This window comes from Emydura macquarii, unplaced genomic scaffold (genome assembly GCF_026122565.2).
Source record: "Emydura macquarii macquarii isolate MOO-44397 ecotype Brisbane River unplaced genomic scaffold, CSIRO-AGI_Emac_v2 contig_2846, whole genome shotgun sequence".
Lineage (NCBI taxonomy): Eukaryota > Metazoa > Chordata > Testudines > Chelidae > Emydura > Emydura macquarii.
The window spans coordinates 925,901-952,876 of NW_027132983.1; the positions used below are offsets into that span (position 1 = coordinate 925,901).

Sequence of the window (26,976 nt, forward strand, 5' to 3'; positions counted from 1 at the left end):
CAAAATAGATTATGCACTGTATTTCAATCTGCTGTCATCGGATTGGTACACCTCTTCCTCCAAATATTAAAACTCACTTCACTAAAGTGCAAGCTGCATCCTCTCCATGCTTCAGAAACATCCCCATATCTGAAATTTGCAAGGTAGCTATGTGAACTAATTTCCTTACTTTGGTTCAGTACTATGCCCTTGACTTGGCCTCAAGATCAGATGACAAATTTGATTGGGCAGTGTTAAAGTCACTATTTAGGTAGTGGCAGTTAGGACTCCTTAATACTAATACCTCCTTCCAATTGGGGCACTGCTTATCGATCACACAGAGGGATTTTCAGGGATGACAACATCTGGAAGAACCTCAGTTATTGTAAAGTAAATAACCATTCTTTTTCATGCCAATTTGTTGTTTTCCATTTAGCTATTCCCTCCCCCCACCCCACTCCCAGCCAATGTTTCCAATGAAGCATGAAATTATCATTGTCTTTTGGTTTACTACATTTGTCTGTCAACAAACATCGCTTGAAAATGTCAGCACTGTGAGAGGAATAGTTTACACCCACTACAGAAGCAATATTGAGAGCACAGCTCAACAAATCACTTAAGTTCTATGGGACACAAATAAATAATTGGTTCAGATTGTCTCCTATATTAAAAGCTAGAAGAGGGGACTTTTTATCAGGAAATCTCTGTGTGGATTTCCGCATAGATAGTCTTGCATTCTGCAGTCAAGCGTGGGGCAGTATTTTCTCCCCTTGCAAAAAGCCACCCTCAAACCTGGCAGATCTCAGGGCCATCTGCAATGAGGTCCTATGCCTTCTGACTGTGACCTCCAGCACCTGGGGCTGTATTCATGTTTTTAGTATCTACTGTGGCATTGAAGAGGGTACAACGTGTTTCTCCTTTCTTCCCCAGTATTTTAACAATTTCCCTTGAAAAATAGTCCACTCTATACATTAATTTGTCATAATAAAAATATAAATACTACTTCTCAAAGTAACGTACATGTACAGCAGTAGCTATTACAGTACCTGCTCAGGGAACTTTAATTAGGTATAGGGAAAATCCTCTTATATGTAAAACCTAAACAAAAGTAATGTTAACTTTTTACTGTCAAATTTGAGCAATGGTTCTCAATGAGGGATACACATACCTCTGGGGGTATGCAGAGGTCTTCCAGTGGGTACATCAACTCATCTAGATATTTGCCTAATTTTACAATAGGCTTCATCAAAAGCACTAGCAAAGTCAGTACAAACTAAAATTTCTTACACAATGACTTGTTTATACTCTATATACTATACACTGATATGTATGTACAATATTTATATTCTAATTGATTTATTTTATAATTATATGGTAAAAATGAGAGTCTGTTTGGGTCAGAATCACTTTGGGGAAGAAAGGTAACAGAGGTTCCACTGGGATAGAGCTTGTGGTCTGGTATAGACCCCCCAGAATCTGATTTGAATATGGATAGAGACCTCATTAATATTTTAATTAAATAAATACTACTAAGAATTTTGTGATTATGGGAGACTTTTATTTCTCAGATATAGATTGGAGGATAAAGTGCAACTAATAATGGTAAGGCCCAGATATCCATGGATGTGATAGCCAACAGTTTTCTTCACCAAACAGTCACCTAGCCTACAAGAAATTATGCCATTTTAGATTTAGTATTGGTAAGTAGTAAAGACCTCATAGAAGAACTGGCTGTAGAGGACAACCTTAGTTTGGGTTCATTCAGTTTAAACCACATGGGAAGGGTAAATAAAAATAAATCTGCAACTAGGGACCTTGATTTTAAAAGGGCAAACTTTAAATAGTTAACAGAATTAGTTAGGGAAGTGGACCAGTCTGAAGAACTCAAGATTTAAATGTGAAGGAGGCATAAAATTACTTTAGGTCAGAGTTTCAGAAACTATCTGAATCCTGCATCCCAAGCAAGGGGAAAAAACTTCATAGGGAAGGGTTGCAGACCAAACTGGATGAACAAGCATCTCAGATAGGTTATTGAGAGGAAGCAGAAAGCCTACAAGGGATGGAAGGAAGGCATCGATCAGTAAGGAAAGTTGCCTCTTGAAGTTCAGAAAGTGTAGGGAAAAAGTGAGAACTACCAAAAGCCAAGCAGAGTTGGACTTGCAAAGGAAATTTAAACCAATAATGAAAGGTTATTTAGTCATATAACTAAAAAGAAAATAAGGAAAGAAAAAGTGGGACCACTAAGCACTGATGATAGGATGAAGATTAAAGATAATCTAGGTATGGCCCAACACCTAAACAAATACTTTTAATAGGAGTAATGAGGATCTTGGGAACAATGGCTAATGAGAATGAGGATATGGAAATAGAAATGACCATATCTGAGGTGGAAGCTGAACTCAAACACCTTGATGGGACCAAATTGGGGTGCCCAGATAATCTCCATCCAAGAATATTAAAGGAACTGGCACATGAAATTTGCAATCCCAATAGCAAGGCTTTTGAATGAATCCGTAAACTCAGTGATCATACCCTATGACTGGAGAATTGCAAATATAGTACCTATATTTAAGAAAGGAAAAAGGTCATCCAGGAAAGTATAGGCCTATTCCTTTGACCTCAGTTGTATACAAGGTTTTATAACAAATTTTGAGAGAGAGAGTAATTAAGGACATAGAGGTATACAGTGATTGGGATAAAATAGAACATGGTTTTACAAAAGCTAGATTGCGTTATACCAACCTGATCTCTTTCTTTCAGAAGGTAACTGATTTTCTAGACAAAGCTTTTCAGTAAAGCATTTGATACCGTGCCACATGGCAAATTGTTGGAGAAGAAGGGGATTAATATGAGAATCTAAAAGTCGGTAAGGAGCTGGTTAAAGGGGAGAATACAGTGGATCATACTGAAACATGAAATATTAACCTGGAGGGAGATTACTAGCAGAGTTCCTCAGTGATCGGTCATTTTCATTATGATGTTGGCACTAAAAGTGGGAGTGTGCTAATAAAATTTACAGATGATCCAAAGTTGGAAAGTACTGCCAATACAAAAGAGGACCGGAATATCATACAAGAAGATCTGGACAGCTTTGAAAACTGGAGGAATAGAAATTGGATGAAATTTAGTAGCGCAAAGTGCAAAGCTATGAATTTAGGGACTAACAATAAGACCTTTTGCTATAAGCTGGGGATGCTGCAGTTGGAAACAAGAGAGGAGGAGAAAGACCTCTGTATATTGGTCGAATACAGGACAACTATGAGCTGCCAGTGGATGTGGCTCTGAAAAAGGCTTATGTAGTCCTACGATGCATCAGGCGAGATATTTCCAGTAGAGATAGGGAAGTGTTATTACCTTGATACAAGACACCGGTGAGACCTCATCTGGAATAATTTGTGCAATTCTGGTCTCCTATGTTTGAGAGGATTTCAAACTAGAACAGATGCAGAGAAGGGCTACTAGGGTGATCAGAGGAATGGAGACACTATCTTACAAGACGAGTCTTAAGGAGCTTGGCTTGTTTATCTTAACAAAATGAAGGCTGAGGGGATATATGGTTGCTCTCTACAAATATATCAGAGGGATAAACTCCAGGGCGGGAAAAGAGTAAGTTAAATGCCGATTTTGGTTTTAAAAAAAAGATATAAATTGGCCATCAATAAATTTAGGCTTGAATTTAGACAAAGATTTCTAAGCATCAGAGGAGTGAAGTTCTGGTGCAGCTTTCCAAGGGGAGTAGTGGGGGAAAAAACCTAACTTGTTTTAAGACTAAGCTTGATACGTTTATGGAGGGGATGGTATGATCAGATGGCCTAAAATGGCATATGGCCCAACTATGACTACTAATAGCAAATGTGGCTGGAGATGGGACACCAGATGGTGAGGGCTCTGAGTTACTACAAAGAATTCTATCCCAGATATCTGGCTGATGGGTCTCACAGATCACCATATTTGGAATCGGAAAGGATTTCCCCCAGGACAGATTGGCAGAGATGCTGGGAGATTTTTATCTTCCTCTGCAGGGCGTGTGTCACTTGCTGGTTTAAACCAGAGTAAATGGTGGATTCTTTGTAATTTTAAGTCTTTAAATCAAGATTTGGGGACTTGAGTAACTCAGCCAGAGATTATGGGCCTATTACAGGAGTGGGTGGATGAGGTTCTGTGGCCTGCAATGTGCAGACTAGATAATTGTGATGGTCCCTGCTTGCCTTTAAAGTAATAGGCATGTCCAGGACCCAGCATGATATTTGCAATAAGCAGCATGCACTAGCAAGGGAAATGCACTATTTCTTTTCAAAGAAATGAGTAGTAAGATATCTCCATGAGTTCATTGCACCTCTTGAGCCATCCTGCCATGTGCTAGCAGTATAGCTCTAATGCTGGAAATACAGCTCTGGTTGGTATCTTCCCCTCCCCTCTCTATCCCCACTCAGCAAGTCTGACCACATATTTAAAGAGCAGAATTTTTCTCCTAGAACTTTGCTTATAAAATCTCTTTACTCCTATTTGTCATTCACTGTACTGCAAATATGATCTTTGCTGTAGTTAAAAGTGTAGTTATTCATATGCATTTATTTTAGCTGTACTTCTATATTTCATTGTCTGTCTTCATTGCTATTTAAAATATCAATTTTTGAGATTTTTCTTTCTCAAATTACATAGTACAGAAATCTGCCATGCAAGGTAATAGGTAGAATTCATATTTTCTTTTCCAACAAAAAGAACTTTTTTAATTCTCTAAATTGATTTTAAGTCGTAGAATGGCAAAACCAGAATTTCCAGTTTCAGAATTTTTCAACCTTTACCTTTACTAAAAATTTTATTTTTTTTTTCTTTTCACAATGGTTTTAGTGACATTTGACTTGAGTGATTTCATTATGAAAATTGGCTACTGAGAAAAAAAGGTTTTTTATCATATTTTACAAAACTTAGTAGTAGAAGCCTTGTTATTGTATAAACAAACCTAACAATGCTGTAACCTTCTCTTACTCAAATGTCTTAGAGTATGCCATCATCACTAGGAAGGGAGGTCACTGTTTAATTGAAGGGAAAGAAAACATTAAAAATTGATTCCACAGCTATTATATTAACATTAAGGGTCAGACATAAGCCCTCCTAGCTGTTAAATTCTGAACTGAGCCTGCTACAACATACTATTCTCATCTTATGTCTAGTGATTTTAGAATGGATGTTTTTTATCTTGGGTTATCCAGTGAAGTGAGAACAATAAGCATGAGTTAAATTGCAACTTCATTTAGTATCTGTTTATAGGTATCTATTTTTCCTTTTAGTATTACTATGACATTTTTGTATTTAATATAATAACAGAATCAAAATCTTATAATTGTCTAAATATTCCATGGCTGACAACCATTTAAATGGCTCTTAGACACTTTTCTCTTCTTTGGTCTCTGTGCGTATTCCACTGTGGGTATGCATGTGCTCCATGTGCCTGAGACAGCAAATTCTTGCAAGCAGTGTCCGTTGATTCGCTCCTGTGCCACTGCCTTCCTCATGCTCTGTATCGAGAGTGGAAGGGGTGGGGTGGACTGACCATCGCTCCAGTTCCTTCTCTATCGTGAATGCAGTTATGATCCGAAGCAGAGGGGAGAGAGGGTGGGTAGTGGAATAGATAGGGCCACACATCTCAGAGAGCTCCAGTTACGAGGTAAGTAACTTCCCTTTCTTCTTCAAGTGCTGGTTTCTATGTGTATTTCACTGTGGGTGGGTAACAAGCAGTAATCAGAAACTGCGAGGATGCAGATGGTATGGCTGCTTATAAAACTACTGCCCCAAATGATGTCTCAATGGAGGAATCGTCTTTGACCAAGGCATAATGTCTTGTGAATGTGTGGATGTGACTCCACATAGTTCCCCCACAAATGGCAAGTGGCCAATAGGCCATGTGGGACAGTGCAACACAGCTGTCTAATTTCCTGATATTGTGGAGTACTGCAGCTCATTGATTTCATCTCAAGTAGTGGTGAGTTGGGATTAAAGGATTAAATACATGTTTGAAAATGAGTGTTGACAGCATTCCCCTCTCACCAATGTAGACAGTTGGTTTTTGTTTTTCTTTTGTAGAACTCTGCTAGCCAAAACGTAACCTGTCTGTGCCTTATTTTTCTTCATACATAGCTTTCCCACCTTTGTAAAACAGATTTAAAAATGGAAGGAGTTAAATAAGTGAAAAATATTACTATTTATTATTTGTTGTGGGGTATGTTTGTGCAAGTAGTTTTGCGGACCTGCTCTAAGGTCAAAAGTGTATTGTGTTATGTGTTTTAACTTCTATATTTTTTCCAATTTGTCAGGATCTCAGCAGCAAGGACATGAAGAGAGACTTGTACATAGTTGCGCATGTAATTCGAATAGGTACAGTCTGGTTTGCTAAATAAATACTTTTAGTATTAAATCAAAATGAAAAGCATTTTAAAAACATACCTTGTACTGAAGAGACACTGTGATGAATTTAACCAGTTATTAAGCTCCATCACAGACCCTACCTCTTTGTAGAAACAGAAGTTCAAATTGTGATATTATATATAAGTGTTAAAACAATTTAGGAATTTCTAAGCAGTGATTTTCTTGATGTGGAACATAGGATTAGGGGAAATACCCATTTGGAAAGAGATTACATCAGGTTTATCATGCACCATTCTAAACCTTGAACACAAGACTTGGGGAAGGGGGAGATAAAGCTCTCTTTTTGGTGTGGTACTTGGTCATTCAGAATTGTAAATCATTTGCAGCTGGATAAATACAGGGAATTCTTTTTCTGTTGTATGCCCAATGGCAGTAAATGACAATGGCAGGTGTTTGATACACACTATTAGCAAAAAACCTGCTTAATGGGGATGCATTTAGCACGTACAGAGGTGTATAGATTTTGGTGTTTTAATTGAGAAGATGCCAGATAAATATTTCTTGAATTTGTGTTAACTACACTATTTCATTTCAATATTTTTCAGCCTGTTTAAAAAAATCTCATATCTTAATGAGACAATAATTTGATCAGAATAATAGGCAGTCTTCTGAGATGTCCTAGGGTAAAGGATTCTATGTAACAATTGGCAGAATAATTCATACATGTAAGAATATGAAAAGATGGACATAGACAGTCTAGAATACCTGTACAGTACATGGAAAGCTCTGTATTGTACTTTTTACTGTATGTATGTATACACGTCCACATAGAGACAACAGAAAGATAGGAACAGAGAGAGCAGCTGTATTTTAATTTCTAATTAAGCTATCTGTTTCAGGTCGCATGCTGCTAAATGATTCAAAAAAGGGTCCCTCCCACCTACATTATCGTCGCCCCTATGGCTGTGCAGTATTGAGCATCATGGATGTACTTCAATCAATCTCTGAATTAAAGGAAGAAAAAGATTTTGTTCTCAAAGTTTACACGTGAGTAATTCACCAAAGGGAGAAAGAAATTGCATGAGCAATTAGTATAGGTCAAGTGTCTTAATACTACATGAATACACATGTGCCGCAAATCAGAGATTCAGCACTGAACTATAAATGGCCATGTAAAGGACTTGTAATTTTTTGAGAGTTCCTCTCCCTGACTGGTTAGCATGACCTGCTCTCAAGGTTGCAAACAAGTAACCTAAATAAATCTCTTGCAGAAATGTGCAAGTGTGTGCTGCTTATGTTGATGAATTCTCTAGCCTTCTAATCCATTTTACTTAGCTGGCTGATGCTAATGCTGAGCTCTTTAAAGAATAACCCTTGCAGCCCACTTTTCAAATGTTCCTTTTCATAGGGAAGCAAGTTTAGGGGTGGAGGAGAGAGAGCATAGGCAGGGAAGTTTCTACTTGCCCTTTCTTTTTCTTACAGTTGCAAGATAGCTAGTGAGAATGTAGGAGATGTACTAAAACTATATGCAGCTCCATCTTAAAGATAGGATATTTCATCTAGGTTGCATGATAGGAAGATACATTTTGGAATATTCCTTGAATATACAACACTGTGGAGAATTCATAAACTGTCCTTCTCCCTGTTTCTTACTAATGCCACTCTCAGTGCTACTACATTTAACTTTTAAAAGCTTAAAGAACAGCTATAGGAGAATTCATAAAGGAGATACTGCCATGTCATGCCATGCCATAAAGGGTTCTGAGGGCTTCCATGGAGACCATACACCAGTCTATCACATATAAATAAAATAAAGACAGGGAATCTCTGGGTTGACGACTGAAATGTCGACTGTCATTCATAGTACAAGTGAAGACTTTGCTGATGGAAAAGCATAAAAAATTCAAGCATATTTTTATTGCTCAGTCGTGTTTGTATATTGAAGTCTTGTTTCCACTTAAACCTGAATGTGCAGTTCACTTCTAACTTTAGCCTCAGTGGCATCATTTACCTTTGACCTGCTTAAAATAAATCTGCCTGATTTTCCAGACTACACTGCAATTGTCTGTTTGGCTTCCATTCACAACTGCTCACAGAGGCTGGCTGCTTTATTGGATCAATATCGATTTCTGATGGTTAATTAAATAGAGAACATTGGCAGTTATTTCCTCAGTGTGCTGGGATAGTTCATAGACTATCACTGTGCACTGGAGATCCACTAGTAGTCTACCTCCATTCTTTGAAAGACTAGTGAATAAATACCCACACGTACCTGACTCAAGATTTTCTTCTATCTGCACATTCCCATCAATATTCAGATTCTGTTTCATACTGGTGTTTGAGTGACAGATTTTTTGAAAACATGCTGGCAGGTGTAATTGCCTTAAAAGCAGCTGTGATCTGTTCTTTCGCCCCTGATATATTTTGCAATAATAAGGATTCGTATTTTAGCTGTTGCTTTCACAGGTTTACAGTCTGAAATGCTTTTAATTTAATAAAGTAAAAAACTCAAATTTTCAAGGTTGAAGATGCTTTGTTGTTCAGGAGCATTAATAGAGATTAAAATATATCTTTAGTTTGGGATTTATGGCTGTAAATTCAGATTATTTTCAAAGTGATTTGCTTGCAGGTCTGCAATTCTCTGTGGGATTTAAATCCACATGTATTATCAGTCTGTACAAGCTATACCATGCATTTGACCATTGTTGAAGGGCTCTGTTAAAACTAGCTGTAGGAGAAATGATGGATGGATATTGTGTTGGGTCAGAGGTTTAAGTGTCACTGTTACAGTGCTTACTGTGCAGTATCAGAGAGAAGAGTCAGTGTTCCCCCAAAAGAAACATTTTCCTTGACAAAATGATCTGCCTAAAAATCCTAACCAGCATTCTAATGAAGAACATATTTTAACACAACAGTCAGGCACTTACATTGACTTTCTGAGAATCCAGGGAAATCTTGAAGTAAGGAAGTTATAAGTGTTTCTGAGTTCTGATAAAAGGGAATAACAGTTCAACAACTTTTAGAAGAGCTGCATTTTATGAAGGAAAGGGAGTTGAAAAAAAAAAAACGGGAGAGTTCACATGATTAGAAGGAGAGGAGGGAAGGTTGGATATCTGTTTACTAAAATTAGCTGGATGAAAGATACATGAGAAGGAATTGTTTCTTTCTTAATTTATGCTGGGTCATGTAGTATACATGATAAACTGTGAAAGAGTAACAATATGAATATCTAATTAGAAGGATATATAATAAACTACTAGGGTTCCAGTTATATCTCAAACAATGATTTTTTGCTCTTATGGTTTATGAATCTTGGCCTTGTAAAGAAGCCTTGTAATACACTCTGTCAAGTGACTCTTTCCTCTGATAACGTCATTAAAACTGTCCATTCCTTTCTATGACTAACATTAAGACTTTTGCCCAGGTCCTATACATCTAATGCATCATATACGTTAATCTCTGCCGCTTTGTTCTCTCTCCCCCACTCTGTCAGCTCACAGCCTTTCAGTCTGTCCAGAAAGCAGCTGCAGAAGTAATCCATTATTCCTTTCACTCTGTGTTCATCTCCTCTTCAGACTTTCATTGGTTTCTCTGACCTTGCACATCAAATTCAAGCACCTTCTTTTCATCTTCAAGGATTTGCACAATTTAGCTCTCACCTACTTCTGTGCTGTCATCCAAATCATTTGCCCTATCCAAACTGCAAGATTAACCACCTTCTTTGGTTCCTTTTTCAACTTTTATCTGTGCTGCCTTCCATCCAGTTCCTTATGCCTGGGAACCTTGCTGATTTTTTCTCTCTCCCTGCTCTTACGAGAAAGCAAAAACTGGCTCACTAATATTTTTCCTCTAAACCCACACATTTTAATTTATTAAGACTTATGTAGCAGAATTTGTGTATAAGGATGTATCTATTTCTATTGGGAAAAATAACTATTAGATTTTAGTTCCAGAGGGGTAGCCGTGTTAGTCTGTATACAGCAAAAACAATGAGAGTTCTGTGGCACTTTAAAGACTAACAATATAAAATTTGTTAGTCTTTAAAGTGCTACAGAACTCTCGTTGTTTTTATTAGATCTTAGTTTGTGTACATACTGAGTTGCACTGATTTAATTTAAAGTGTGTGTTTTAAAGTGATTTAGTTAAACTGATGCAGAAGTCTATGTGGACACTTTGATTTTGGTGTATCTTAACTTGATTAGGAACAGGATTAACTAGACTGAAATAAATTGAAAGCCACAATTAAATTGAAATAAGTGTGTCCACACAGGGATTTGCACTGGTTTCACAAACCTTTTTAACTATATTGGTTTAAATAAACAGGCATAGATTTGTTTGTAGACACGACCTATAAACTATTCTGTGCCTTTTCTGGTGCCTCCCCTTTCACCAGTGCTCACACTTAATACTTTTCTCCTTCCACCTTTCATGCTCAGAATTTGGTTTCTTTCCTTCAAATGTCCTGCAGCTCTTGCCCTGACAACAATCACCAATTCCAAAGTTGTTCTAGTTGAAAGCACAGTACAGAAAAATCAGAGAGAGAATACCAATTTTTTAAAAAGGAAAATGTTACTATTATCCCAGACAAAAACCATGTTAAGACACAGTTAAAGTTGAAAGTACATATCGGTAATTAAGGGTAAAAAAATTTTCAGAGATGTTGTAAATTTACTGAAACCAAGCATTATAAACCCAGGATTTTCAGAGTTAAAGTTCTCTTCTATTCTGTATAGGTTCTTATATTGCTTATATATTTGTGGTCCTTTAAGTAATGCATTAAGTTATTTGACTAACGTCTGTCATGTGAGGTTTGTTCTCTGTCTCATCTTCTCCCGTGGGGAAAATCTAGGAGCACGCATAAATTACAGACTGAATTTGCCATTTGTAGATGCATGCGTCCAACAAAAAGAGATTGCCCCATGGCTACAAACTCTTCAAAGTGCTTGTTTTTGCCCACCAGCATAACTTCTGTCTTCTGCATTTTGCAGGCACTTGAATCCATGCTGTCTGATCCAGTCAGCTAGTGACTGCATGTAGATGTTGAATATGACCAAAGGTAAAATTGATACTTGTGGAATTCTACAAGGGAGGGGTCCACTGGCAGAGGAGAGTAGTTTCCCATCATTGCTCTTTGGGCTCATCCCCCCAGGTCTTTTAAATTTAGCTTAACACACACAGGGACATAGAGTTGCTGTATTCCAGCAATCCATCTAGTCAAGCAGTCCATGTAGTCTAGTATCCTGTTTACAACTGGTCAGAACCAGAGTTAAGAACCCTGCAACAGGCATATGTGGAATAATCTGTCCCACATATAGATCTTATTCTGATTTCTATTAATTAGTGATTGGCTTAAGCCCTTAAATGCAAGGTAAATATCCCTTCAAAAGTTATATTTTCATTAATAACAACAACTCTGGAAGTTCTTGATATTCATATATATTTATTGCTTTTTGAATTGTGCTGGCTTCTTGGCCTCACCAACTTTGTGTAGCGATAAGTTCCATCGTTTAACTACATGTTGTGTGAAATAGTATTTCCTTTTACTGGTTTTGAATTTCCCACCATTTATTTCATTGAATGTTCCCTTGTTCTAGTGTTGCACACAGCCTGCAAGCCTTTTAACAGAAGAATGTTCTGTTTCTGAATCTTGACCTTTTCCCCACTCTGAGGCAGTTGGGCTGCACCTTTCTTCCTCTTATACTAAAAGAAGTTCAGGCTTGCCATTGCTCTTTGTCTTCATGAAGATTCTCAGTGTTCTCAGCCACCATTAGACTCCCCAATTTTGGACCTGGTGTATTATGGACTGATCCCCTCAGCATGAGTTAGAACAGCCTAAAGGCTGCAGCCTCGGCTCTAGGACCCTGCAAGTGGAGAGGGTCTCAGAGCTCAGGTTTCTGTCCCACCTCCAGTGACAGCACTGCAATTAAACAGCCCCTTAGCCCAAGCTCTGCAAGTCCGAGGCAGCTGTCAGTTGTGGGTTTTTAATTACAGTGTAGACATAACCTCAGAGTGTGCAACTGCCATAACTAAGCCACTCAACATAGGGCCTGACAAGCATTTTCAGAGGGAGAAGATAGGAAATTTAAATGAACCTGAAAATTTACCAGAATCTGAAGAAGATATATAACATTTAAACAGGAACTTTTACAAGAGTGCAAAAAAGAATGGGTGTACAAAAATTCAATTTATCTTACCATTCTTTTACAGTCTGCCTTGTTAATCTTAAAGATTTATGTCTGAATAAGATTGTTCCTCTCATAATCCAGTTTTTCCTGCTTCTTAATCCTGCAGTCATATTATAATCTTGCAAAGAGGATATAGTATCACAGCGCCACAGTTATAGGATCATAACATAAACCATGAAAAGCTTTATTTTATTAATAATACATTTTAATTATATACCCATAAAACTATTTTTAAAATGAAGTAAAAACTAATAAATCTAAATGTATACATTATTTCTTATCTCACTTTTCCTGGTCTCCTGTATTTTTATATTTCTGTATGGCCTTTTTATCTTTAATTCTTTGCTCCTTTTACCTTATCTGCACTGGCTTTCTTTCCCATTTTCTTTAACCTTATCTCACTTTTTTTCTTGTTCTCGCTTTCAGTTTTCCTTTTTGTCCTCTCTTCCACAGTCCTATTACTCTCTTCCTCCTTTTTCCTCATCTGACACAGAACCTTTTGGCTTTAAATAATTCCTTTCTCTCATTGCAAGTATATTGCCTAAATGCTTTTCCTCTTGCAACACACCGTTGCTATTTGCCCATCTGGGTAGCCTTCATTGTACTTCTGTCCCAGAGTGTTTGACATTATAGTGTAAAGTGTGTGTGAAACATTCAGCATTGTGAATTTACTATAGAAGCAACCAACCAAAAAGGAAATTTGGACTGCAGAGTAGGAATTTCTTATTTAAATAGAAATACATTTGATCACTAGTAAAATGCCCAAAGAAAAACTATGAAAAACATTAATGATGAATATAGTTAGGCCTAAATTTTCAAACTTGGGTTCCTAAAATTAAGCATCAAGAATCAGATCATTGCTTTGGCCAAAAAGTATACAGTGCAACTTAGAAGAGTGGTTGGTGCAAAAATGGCTGTAGGCCACCTTTTGTGATCCCTTGATTTTTGGGCCATTTTTGCCTCAAGCTGGTCCTCTGACAAGTTAGAATAGGCTAAGGGCTGTTCTAACTTGCATTTGCTTTCCTAAAACGAGCCACAATACAGAATGCAGTGTAGCAAGTGACTTGGGCCTGCTTGTGGATGTGTTAAAACCATCTGTACAGTGTTTGCTTGTTTCAGAGAAAGCAAAAAAAAATCTTGGGATGTAGATGGAGAGGCATAAATTGGCAGCCGTATCCCTGTGTTATATAAACAATGTCATGTTGCAAATATTATTTGATATTCAATTCATTTATCATAGGGATGATCTTGCTTAGAATATAAAGGTATATTAAAGATCAAATTTATTTGATGTTCTGGAGTAAGAATCACAAAGGAAGGCCATCTAGATTTGGCTTTAGTCATTTAGGAAGAAAGAGAACTCTGAAAGGATTACAGGATCTTGAAAGGAGAGGAATGGATTGATGCAAGTTAACTGAGAGAAATACAGTTTCGAAAACAAGAGGTCAGTGAATGAAATTAATGCGGGATTACAGTATAACCAGTTTGGGCCAGGTCTCTTAACATAAATGATGGCTGGCATATGAAACAAGCTGCCAAAGTCAGCAATAGATTTAAACCAAAAAAATGAATTCAAGAGGGAGCTGGACACATTTATTGAAGCCAGTGTTACCCATGATTGTAGCACTATCCCGTTTAGGTTAATTTGAAGTTCCTAGGTTTACCAGGACAGGCAACTATTTTCATTCAAAAGAAAAGAAATGGCCAGGAGTGTTCTCTCAGAACATACTTTGTGTCCGTGTGCTAATGCTGGACAGCTTGGGGCCACAGAAATGACAAAGGGGTTTCTTGTTCATCATGCAGCGGATGGCAAAGTTTGTAAATTGTTGTATCTAAATTGAATAATTCTAAATGCACTGCTTAGGCCATGTGAAATGTACTGAATTATTTAATTTACCAGTACAGTATCTCACAATAAAAAGAGAAGCATTTATTTAGACAATAGATATCAACCCAGATGTAGGGCAAAGATGCAAATCTGCAGTATCTTGAGATTAAAAGTACAAAGAAAACACTCTTTTTCTCAAAAGTAAATTTAATGCTGGTGAAAGGAACAGTTCAGTTCTGTAAACAAAAGTCCTGTACCCTCAGAACAACATGGGTAACAGCAGTTCAAGCTTCCCTACACTGCCCCCTTTATGTGCCTCAACCTTTTTTCTGAAGAGAGCCTCTTTAGGCTGAGAGAGTAGTTCATTCTCCACACCTGTCATGCTGCGACAGCCAGCAGATATGCCATTTGTGACTGGGGAGAGGGACGTTGATACCTGTACAGCTAAGATTTAGATTAAAACCTTACAAATCTGGATGAAACCAGTGATCTAGAAGTGAAAGGAGTCCATACATATCCCACCACCAGACTTTTCAGTTATTTAATTCCCTTTCAAACATATTCTGGGAAAAATTAGTTTTACTTTTTAATTGTCTCTTTTACCCCACTCAGATGGTATGCTTGATATATAGCATCCTATTCCCTATTCTCCACACAGCTTTTTGCAGTTATAATAGTCAGCATTTTCTTAAGGGCTGTCAGTATGTTTGCTAGAGCAGAGCAACTCATTATACCTGACAGAACATGGGTTTGTAATGTGAAAGCTTTAGAAAATGACCAGTTACTTCTTTACATTTAGCCTGTTACTCCTTATGCCATTGACTGCTCCAGTTCCATGAACATAAACTCTGAAAAATTGCTGATGTTTTTGTCTATCTTGACAAGCAGCTGGTTTTGCTCCAGTCTAATTTTGCCAACATTATTTGCCCTTTTAAAAAAGAGGAATTAACATGCTTCATACATGAAAACAGACCTTACAAGGAAAGCCTCAGGGTAAACTGCTTTTATCTTCCTGAAGTCTTGCATCTTTCCAGCAGCTGAAAGCTATGGTTTGTAAAGATGAGCAAATGAAGAAAATCAGTAGGGCAGAGGTTTAATTTAATAACAAACCAACACTACTTCAGGATAACTAGGACTCACTCTTTGCTATTGAGGAAAAGATATAACTTCAAAAGCATCTTAAGAGGTTTTGCAGCTGTATTATATTCAAAATAACCTGGCCAGTGGTTAGAATTAAGATCTTTGTCCTGGTCAACACACAGTTTTTATACCAGAAGAACTATTTCAGTTAGGAAATTTTGGAGGGAAAGGGTTGTTTTGTTTTTTTACTTGCAAGGTTATATACATGTACAACTCCTAGTTTGGATACAGTTATATCAGTACAATGATATCTTATTCCAATATAGCTTATTCCCTTTCCAATGCAGGAATAAGCTATACCACCATAAGGACCTTTATACTAATATAACTTTATCCAGATTAGGGAGGGTCATACCACTTTAGCTACACAGTACAGATAAAGCACGACAACGTTAGTGTGAAGACTAACCATTAGTGATGTAAATTAGACAAGACAAGGAACAAGACAATAACATATCATCAGAACAATGCCACTTTTATCTTAAGGTTCCATTTGAAAGTAGTTCAAAAAGGGTTAGTAAACGATTAAGAAAAAACGAGCGTCCTGTAGCACTTTAAAGACTAACAAATTTAATTTCTGCAGGCATAAGCTTTCGTGGGCTGTAACCCACTTCGTCAGATGTAAGGAATAGAAATCACATAGGAGGTACATATATACATATCCAACTGGCAACCCTAATCGCCACAGGAGGCTTAGACTGGGCTCTGTACTGGAGGACCCCATGAGGCTGGGCTGAGCAGGACCTGAGTGGCATACCAGTGATTGACTGTTTGGCTGATTGACTGGCAGTACTTAAGACAGGAAGCCATGACAGGGAGTTGTCTGAGCAACAATACACATGCCTATCTTACTTCAGACTCTGTGTGTGAGAGATCCCAGATTCCAGCTTCTGACCTTGCCTACCTCTTGACTCTTAGTTTATCCTCTGGTAACTCTGACCTCCTGGTAACTGGAGCCTGCCTGCCTACTGACACCAGACTCCTGGTTTGCCCTCTGGCCTGTCTTGGACTCTGACCCTCTGGTAACTCACTCCTCCTCTGACCACAAGGTCTGATCACCCATGACCCAGTTGTGACAGTTTGCTCAGATCATCTTTCCCCCCATCCTCCTGTCAGAATCTTTCCAACCTGTTCACAGATGATGGATGCGATAGATCACTTCCCAATCAGCAGTCCCTTGAGAGGCCCAAGCCCCACCCCACAGGATCAAGTCATCAGCCTGCAGGCAGAGAACCTTACATTACAGACCCACAGTAAGAAGTATGCACTGGAAGCACAGAATCTCCATGAGCAAGTAGCCCAGTTGCAGGCTCAGGTGGCGCAGCTCACTGTTGAAGCACAGTCCCTTCTCAAGTAACTTGCACACTCACAAGGTGAAATGGTGACGCTACATGCCTGAATGGACCATGCATCACTAGAACCAGCCCCATGCAGTGCCATTGCCTGAGCGATTTGATGGGGATCATTGAAAATTCTGGGGTTTCCTGAACCAGTGCAGGCTGCTCTTCCTGCTCCACCCCCCATACATACCCTACAGACAAGACTAAGGTGGGGCTAGTAGTAAGCCTGGTCTCTGGCAAAGCACTCGTTTGGGCCTCCCCCCAATGGAGCTGAACAGCCAGTGCTTTCTGACTGGGATGCCTGCCTACAAGCCTTTGCCACCATCTTCAACGAACTGCATTAGATCCACACTGCAGAGGCTGCCCTTCAGAAGCTTTGCCAGGGGCAAGGACCAGCCACCTACACCACCCACTTCCAAGGGTTTATAGCTGATGTTGAGTGGAATGAGGCAGCCCAACTTTACCAGTTCTGCTGGGGACTTAGTGTTGAAATAAAAGACGAGCTAGCCCAATCAAAAACCCTAGGTGCCTTCATTAATCTCACCCTGAGCATTGACTCTCATCTGCATAAAGGAAGGAGGTATGGTCCAACAGCCCGAAGCTTAGCCTCCATACCAAGGTCTGTAGAACCAAGTCCCAAACCCATCCGATCAATCTGGGTTACTGACATCTGACTCTGTTCTGGAGGGAGAGCGTTGAACCAGAGGCCAAGGTGGGCCTTGTTCTTTTCTTGTTTCGAGTTCATGATTACCTATTGCTTGGGAAGGGTGAAAGGGGAGAGCTGATGCTCTATCGTGGAAGGGGAAGAATACTGGGGAAGCAAAGAATCAACTTCCAACTCCCCCCTACCACCTCAAGCCTGGTAACATTGCTAATGCCAAATCCAGTGAGATCTGATCTTCCTCATCTGGTCTGCCTTGAAGGAAGACCCGCTTGCCCAAGGATCACAGCACCTTCCCCTGGGGGCTAAGTACTACTATTCCGGTGGGATGGGGTAATGTACTTCGAGCACATATATGTGCCCCCACCCTCCACTTCCTGCAGAGTGCCCCTGACTGGAGCTGCTGCAGCTGTTCCATGATGCTCCACTGGTGGGTCACTTTGGCCACCAGAAGATCTCCCACATGGTTGCCCATTTTTTCTGTGTCCCCACATGTGGGCCGTGGTCCAAGCATACATGGACTCCTGCAAATGGTATTCACATACACCCGAACAAGATCCCTTGTCTCCTTACAGTCCCTAGAGACTCTGCCTAGACCTTGGTCCACCATCAGCCTAGACTTTATTGTGGAGCTCCTTCTCCATAGTGTTGACAGTTGTGGACCATCTGACCAAAATGGCCCACTTCATCTCCTGCAACCAGATGCCCTCTGCACAATATGGTCTGGCTTCATGGACTCCCAGACCATGGTTTCTGACTGAGTCCCACAGTTAACTTCTCACTTCTGGAACCAATGATTCAGGCTACTGGAGACAAGATATCCACCTTCACCACATACCACCCGAAATAGATGGACAACCAGAATGGGTGAATCAAGTATTGGAACAGTACTTGAGGTGCTTTAGAAACTCTCATCAAGACAACTGGACTATGTTCCTGCCATATGCAGAGTTTTCCTACAATAACGCCGATCATCCCTCTAAGGCTAGGAGTTCCTTCTTTGCCAATTACATGTTCCATTCTCATTTCCACCCAGTGTTACTAGCCTCATCCCCAAACACTGCTGTTACCAACTGGGTCCTGCATCTGATTCAGGAAGAACTGAAGAATCACCTAGAACCATCTAGAAGAGGCAAGGAAGGCCAGTATTTATGGTAGGCCAGAAGGGATGGCTCACTGCCAGACACCTCCAGATCAAGCAGCTGTCCTGCAAATTGGACTACCAGTTCCTGGGACCTTCCTGATATGCCAGCAGATTAACCCAGTTGCACTCAAACTCCAGCTTTCCCCTTCTTTCATAATACACCAAGTTTTCCATGTTTCCCTACTGAATCCCTGCATGAAGAACCCCTTCCCTGATCAAACCACACCACCGCCTCAACCAGCTGAAATCCAGGGTCACGAGGAATATGAAGTGTACTCTGTCCTCGATTCCTGATGGGCACATGGCTGCCTGTACTATCTGGTGGCCTGGGAAGGTTATAGCTCTAAAGAGCTCACTTGGAAGCCTATATCCTATGTCCACACCCCTGACCTGCTGGAGGAGTTCCAGAAGGCTCACCCAGATAATCCTGGACTAGTACCACCCTGAAGGGTGGGGATGATGTAAGAAGATGCAGGGCTAGAACCTGGGACCATGGAGGTTCTGGGCTACTGTCACCTTCTCATGACCACAGGAGGACCCTATGAGGCTGGGCCCAGAAGGAAGTACTGCCTAGCAGGACCTTAGTGGCAGCTCTCAATCAGCCCTGATTGGTTGGTGCTGATATTTAAGCTGGGAAGCTTGGCAGAGAGTTGTCTGAGCAACAATAGAAACTGCCCACCTGACTTGCTTCAGAACCTGCATGTGAGAGTTCCCAGACTCTGGCTTCTGACCCTGCCTGCCTATTGACACCTGACTCTTAGCTTGCCCTCTGGCCTGTGTTGGACTCTGACCCTCTGGTGTCTAACTTGGTCTGACTCCAGCCTCCCACTCTGATCACTAGGTCTGATTGCCCCACAACCTGGTCATGACACATTTCATTACTTAAGAAAGAGGGGGAGTTCTGGAGGAGTGCTGCTTACTCACAGAAGAGGAGCGGGGAGCTGTGTTATGTGTCTTCCCACCCCTCACACACAGTCCCGTTTACTTTAAACCTTGGCTGAAGGTGTTTCATATTTTTGTATAGGAAATTTTATCCTAAAGAGCAGGACCCAAGGGTATTTTACAAATGCTTTAGGCCACCTTTGCATTCCCTGATCCTTGGCTGGCTCATCACTGAGCTGGTTTCCCAGTGTAGATTAGTGCAGCTCTAAACTGTATCATATGCCAGTAACCCCAAGGGACTGTACTGGGAGTTGGGGGTCGCCAGTACATAGGGATGCCCAAGCCATACCCCCTTTTCCCACAGATGTCTCCCTTCTTCCATTAGAAACTAGAAGAGGAGGTGGTATAAGAGGTACTACAGTGGCTCTACAACACTGGAAGTTTCCCCTATACAGGACAAATCCTTCATTGGCTGAATCTTTTGGGTTTAGAATACCTTTGCACTGGTTTCCAATGCAAAGCAGCTCTAACCAAACAGAAAATCTGTCCCTATATATTTGGTGTGGTTGCATGTTGTTCCCTTGCTCAGATTTGCAGCCCTATATGGGATGGGATGGAGCTATGGTTACGGATAAGAGATGTTCAGAGACATTCTGCCTGTATAAGGAGGCATGCACAGCATTGTGTTACCTAACACTGTACTTTGGTTACATTTTGACTCAGAGGAAGAAAAATCAGCCAGTCAATTTCTACAGGTGTGACTTTTCCCCCTTGCAATCTGGACTGGTGTGTAGGTATGTCACTCTGATCTCTCATTCCTGGGCCCTGACTCACTCTGCTTTGCTGTGTAAACCACCCACTCTTGGGTCAGCCCACGCCCAGCTTCCTGCAAGTAATCAGTCCCTGGCCTATTGAAGGAGCGCTTCTGGCCAGCTGCTCATGGGTTGACCCCCAGCAAATACCCCCATTCCCAGATGCAACCCTGGGAACTGCTGTCTTACAGGGTTCAATGCTGTACATTCTACCCTGCAAGCTCATTTACTTTTGTCTGTTAATTTATCAAAGAAATTGATATGCACCAGCTCTGTCATTCTAAGACTTCTAAGTGAAGTCTCTACACACACACAATCCACATGCACTATTTTGGATAAAACAAACATAAGTTTATTGACTACAGCAAGATTTTCAATAATCATAAATCAGATTAATGTGAATTGAGATTAAATCACAATTAACTAAAAGGTAACTCACATCGTAAACTAGACGTAATATTTCAGTAGTTTTTCAGTCTGTGATGTCATCTTAACCACCAAGCTGGCTGAAATGAATCTTGCAGCCAGCCTCCACCCTATGGGCAGTATCTCAGTATCCTTGATGTTGCTATGTAGATGGATTCCAAGGGAGAACACCAGAGACAAAGATACCTCTCCCTTTTAACAAGTTTCCTGAACCCCCTGGGGTCAGGTTATCAGCCATATCTGGCAATGGGCATGATTTCTTCCACTTGAGCCAAAGGGTACAAGGTGCTCAGGCCAGTCCATTGTTCCTGTATGCGTGCCTCTGCGAAGCATGGACCCTCAGTTTTGTGTTTGTCTGCATCTATTCAATCCATGTGACACACACATTTGGGGATATGATATAGCAGAGTTTCATATCTGTACATGTGTATGACATTGCAGTAAACGCTCTACCATAACAATAATGTTCAGTATGTCGTAAGCATTCCAAAAACACCTTACATGACATACTTTGCATTAGACAATACACAGTTACACTGTAAGGGTGAACATGAATGATACACAAATCACACTATAAGGGTGTACATGGAATACAGAGTGTCACAGCAGGTCCTTGGCCTTTCTTTGGAACTTCCATCCAGGTCCTGCCCAAGCCCAATTCCTGCTTAATTATTAGATCTGGCAAGATCTGGTTGCGTGGTAAGCTAGGTGCAAGCATATGATGTGTTTTAATATGGCTAAATGTAAATATATACATCTAGAAACAAAGATTGTAGGCCATATGTACAGAATGGGCGACTCTATCCTGACAAGCAGTGACTGATCTTCCGGTGGCCAAAAGGGCTAATTTTATTCTAGGGTGCATAAACAGGGGAATCTCAAGTAGAGTAGAGAAGTTATTTAACCTCTGTGTTTGGTGCTGGTGCAACCACTGCTGGAATACTGTATCCATTCTGGTGGCCACAGTTCAAGAACGATGTTGATAACTTGGAGAGAGTTTAGGAAAGAGCCACGAGATTTATTAAAGGATTAGGAAACATGCCTTATAATGATGGACTCAAAGAGCTCAGACTATTAGTTTAACAAAGAGAAGGTTAAGGGGTGACTTGATTAGTCTACTAATACCTGTAGGGGGAAAAATGTTTGATAATGGGCTTCAGTCTAGCAGAGAAAGATATAACACAATCCAATGGCTGGAAGCCGAAGCTAGGTGAATTCTGACTGGAAACTAGTGTACTCCGCCGAGATGGAGGGTTCGTGTTTTGAGATCTCTGTGGCAAGAAAGAGCAGTCAGAAGAGGAAATGCGCACACAGTTAGTTTATTTGTGCTAGTATTACAACACTCAAGCTGCTTGAGGTAAAAATCAGTCTAAGGTGCTGTTACAACACTCAAGCTGTCAAAGGTACAAGTCAGGCGCTTACCACAATCAGGGAGGGGAAGCCCATTTTCTCCCAATAAGCGAGTTGCACCAGGAGCGAACCTGCTTCATGTAGCACCATCCGTGCACACAAAGGTCTACGGAGAGCTCCATGACAGGGCATCACCCCTGGTCCTAATATAACCCTTTCCCTTATCCTAGCGATATGCTTATTGGTTACTTCTCAATCCACTTGGGTATTGACACTTGTTATTCCCCTTGCTATTGGTTATATCCTAAGGACCAATCCATTATAAGCTGCGGTTACTTGTTTACTGCCTTAGCTGAATTTTAGCTTCTTTAAACTGGTTGTGCGGTTAGCATACTTCTGCTTTCTCTTGGGTTCATGCCTGGGTCATTTTGGGCCTAACCATTATTACTTATGCTAACTCAGGCCTAGCCATTGCCACTTACGCAACTCTCACGTCACAATATTCTTCCGCGTTCTACAACTAGGCATAATTTTTTAACAGTGAGGATAATTAACCATTGGAAGAATTTACCAAGGGTTGTAGTGTTTTCTGTATCACTGACCATTTTAAAATCAAGATTGGATGTTTTTCTAAAAGATATCCACTAGGAATTATTTTTGGGGAAGTTCTATCGCCTTTATCGTACAGAAGGTCAGACTAGTTGATCACAATGGTCCCTTCTGGTCTTGGAGTCTATGAATGATGAAAGACCAAAGCTGCATGAGAGAGAGAGAGTGAGAGGAGTAAAACCCTAATCTTACTTTAGTACATAATGCCAACACAAAAAGCTTCATTAACATACAATTAAGGTGGCTGAAATCCTTTCCTAAATAACATAACTACCAAAACTATAGGAAAACTTAAGGTTTTTGCACAACCTTACAAAATATTTTCTCTTCAATACGCTTCCTCTGAGGATATGTCCACTGCAATTAGACGACCGCGGCACCCTGGACTTGCACTGTGGCCACTGCTTCAGCATTAAGGAGCTCATCCAGGAAGGTTCAAGAGAGAAATTGGGAATCTAGAGCGTGTGGGGACAGGCAGTGGGTGATGGCTGGGATGGGATGGGGGTGCAGAGTGGTGGTGCAGAGTGTGCAGGGGTGGGGGGCTGAGTCCTGTTGTGGTTGAGCTGAGAGGCTCCAAGGGAAGGGTTTTGGGGAATGGGGCCCTGATGCCAGGGGTGGAGGAGGAAGCCAGGGGAGGTTTGCAGAAGGCAGATGGAGAGTGGCTCCTGATCACAATTAATCTCTACTGTGTTAGAATGTGTTTCTCCTAACTATGCTAGATGCACTCTGGCTCTTATGCAAATGTTGACAATGGAAACATGGTCTAATCAGCCAGTTTAATTGGATATATGGAGTGGCCCAAAAATAGCTGGAGCATACCAATGAATCTTGTGCCATAAGGGGTAGAATCAAGCGTATCTGAAAAGTGTTTGTATCTTTAGAGGTACTTAGAAGATGTTATAGTTGTTGGTGAGGGCTGGCTTTTTATTTTGGTCAGGTACCATTTCTCTGATATTTGTAGTGTTGTTGTAGCTATGTTGGTCCCAGGTTATAAGAGAGATAAGGTAGGTGAGGTATTATTTTTTTTATTGAACCAACTTCTGTTGGTGAAAGGGACAAGCTTTTGAGCATCACAGAGCTCTTCTTTTGGTCTGGGGAAGGTAACCACAGTGTCTGAACTAAGTACAAGTTGGCACAGATTGCTAAGCATAAGGGTTCACACATGCAGTGTGTGACACCACTTAAAATGAATTTGGCAGTTAAGGGTGTAGTAGAAAGTGAGAGCCTGAGATATGAGGCCCAGTATAACCAGTCAGGTCTGAGGCTTGAGCTAAAGTAGTAGTTGAGCCCTGCTGTTATAAAGCAAGGTTAGCAGAAGTCAGGCTGTGAACCTGCATGCAAGTTTACAGAAACTGGCAAGAACGGAGCTGGTATTGCAGAAACAAACATTTCTAAAGAAGCGCTAGGCACAAGATGCTCACGCAAGCACGTTTCAGAAAGGTGGTACCAAAAACACCCAATATCAAGAATGGTACAAGTACACTCCCCAAAGATAACAAGGACATGCTGACCCCTCTTTTAGTTAAGGTCAGGATGACCATATAATGGATAGAGATGTTTTGATTGAACCAACACATACAAGGTAAAGGATGGTATCTAATCATGTCAGGTATTAACTGATCTGGCAAGTCAAGAGGTTACAAGTGTCAATCTGTTAAGAGACTGTAAACTTTGTCAGAGCCTCCCATTATTCAGTTACTGATGGGACTTTAGCAAATGGATAGTATTCTCTTTAGACAATGTTCTATTCTCCCTAGATTCGGAAGAAAGATGTGAGACCATGTGCTTTTTCTAAGCTGTATAGCTCCTTGCTTTCACAGTCTTGTATTGTATATTTTATGCTGACTGTTGGGGTTGCTTGTTTTACACATTAACTGTATTCCAACGATTAGAGCAGTGGTTCTCAACCTATTTACCATTGTGGGCTGCATATTCAGCTCTCTATGTGTTATGTGGGCCTCATTCACACAATATATACTACTTGTATAGCCCTGAGGATGTCACATGGGCCGCAGCTGTGTGCTGATTGGGCCACAAGTGGCTCACGGACTGCGAACCACTGGGTTAGAACAAAGGACTGAGAGTCACTGACTAACTAAATGACCTTGAGTTAGTCACTTACTCCTCTGTTCTTCAGCCAACTGTAAAATGAAGTGAAATAGTGTTGCAGTAATCTCAGTTAATTAGATGTACCCACCTTATGTACAAGAATCTAAGAAAAAAATACTGGGTACAATCATCAAGACTGAGCAATATAAACCAACACTCATATAACAAGTAAGGCTCTGAAGCAGTCCAGCCACCGGAGAAAGGTTGGCTTAAATGGGTCAGACTAAAAGGATTTGTCTCTGCTTTGCATAAAGATTTGCAAAATGCCCTTGAGCATAAACCCATAGTGGGTTGTCCTGCATGGGAAGATTTGCAAAATAATTTGAAGGAAGAAGAAAGGTTTCAAGTACCAATGGACATACATTGTTATTTAATGACATTTTATGTAACTCAAAGACAACTGTTTATTTTGTACTATATTGGAACTTTATTATGTCAAAAAAGAAGTCGTCATATTGTTTATATAGCCCAGGCTATGGGCTATATAAAGATAAGACAAATCTCTGCCCCTGAAGCGTCTTATAGTCTGTGTTAGATGTAACATAGCAGAGCAGATAACTGGAGACAAGGGACGAGGCAAAGAAGACTGAGAGATTGGGCCTGATTAGCCACTGTATTGTGCCAGTTTTAAGCCTCTTGTCTAGTGGCTTCAATGTAGTTGTAGAATAACACAGTGGAAAATCCAGCCTTCTTTATTATATACATGTCTTAATTGCCTTTCTAATTACTCATTATTAACATTCATTTAAAGTTAATATTTGAGAGAATAAAGTTGAAGAAGAGGTCAAAAGTGGATGGGACATTGAAAAGCTAACTGTAAAAATAGAAAATCAACAACCTGTAAAAATGAGAACAGGAATCATCATCTCTTACACATCCTATGGATGTGAGCATTATTATACAGTCATTCTGGAATAAAATCTGAAGCTGCTAACACCATGGCCAAGATACATTTATTAGAAAATATTTCAGGACTTATCCTGCTCATATGTATCATTTCTGCTAACACTAGCTAAGAAATGTATCTGGATCGTTTGTGCTGTTAAAGATCAGTCCAGCTGGCTATTTTAGATAAATATTGTTAAAGAACATTTATTCATAGAACAAATTACCAGTGCATCATCCAAACTGAAATCAATAGTTGACTTTTTTGTCAATCAAAATATAGACTTAATTTATGTACAGGTGATAGATGGGTAAACATATTGTAATTGCTATCCTGGAAACTTTTTAAAAATACGTTGCTATATTGACTTTATAAATACAATACTGTAATAGTATTTGCAGGACCTCATTAAAATTACACAAGCAGGGGGCTGTAGGCGAATAAATGATTGGAAGAAACCCTTTCCTCAATCCCAGCAAAATAAACCCTCTCTGTAGGTTTTTATGTTTGTTATCCCATAGTTTTTTGGATTTGTCTTATATTGCTAGATAGTCTGTTCAACATAGTTAAGCATAAGACTTGCTGCAAATAACTGAAATACTCAGGAGTCTCTTTTTCATATCATCTTTCAATTACCCAGTTTTAAGTTCTGAGATGTAACTTGATTTGTTGCCAAATGTGAAAGGATAATAAACAGCAGCAATTAAGTTTAGGATTAAATTGATATTTTTTTCAAAATTAAATTAAAATATGTGTGAACCTTCCGTCATTGTATCATAACAAAATGAAACTCTTCCCAAAATTACAGACGTCACCACAGGCTCAACAGAGTCCAAGATAAGGCGATTAATACTGGAAGATGAGACAAGACTTGTTTCCCTTCTGGCCTGATATTCTATTGTTGTCTGTTAAAAAGAGGGTTGTGTTGGATTTCTCTCACAAAACAGAATCACACAACATATGAATAAAACCTCTCTCTCCTATTGTCATTTGGATTTAAAAAAAAAAAAAAAAAAAAAAGCAGGTAACTTCAACTAGTGTCCTTTTTATTTTAGGTGCAACAATGAGAATGAATGGTATCAGATCCATGAAAACATTATCCGCAAGTCCAGTACCAAGTACACAGCACCAAGCTCAAACTATGGTAACTTTTTTTATTTTTTTGGCTTGAGTAAAACCTCTAAGTGTATCTTTGGTAAAACTGAGAATTCTTTGAATCAGTGAAGTTCCACAATGGGCTGTCAGACTTAGCCCATTGC

General features: G+C 39.9%; 1 protein-coding gene across 1 annotated transcript in view; it reads left to right on the forward strand.

Moving 5' to 3' along the window:
* The window catches only part of DOCK3 (dedicator of cytokinesis 3), a 460,968-nt gene that overhangs the window by 279,403 nt on the left and 154,589 nt on the right, over window positions 1-26,976 (forward strand). The window contains 3 exon segments of the mRNA XM_067568165.1: window positions 6,294-6,354; window positions 7,245-7,392; window positions 26,773-26,861. Coding sequence (XP_067424266.1) covers window positions 6,294-6,354; window positions 7,245-7,392; window positions 26,773-26,861 — 298 coding nt within the window.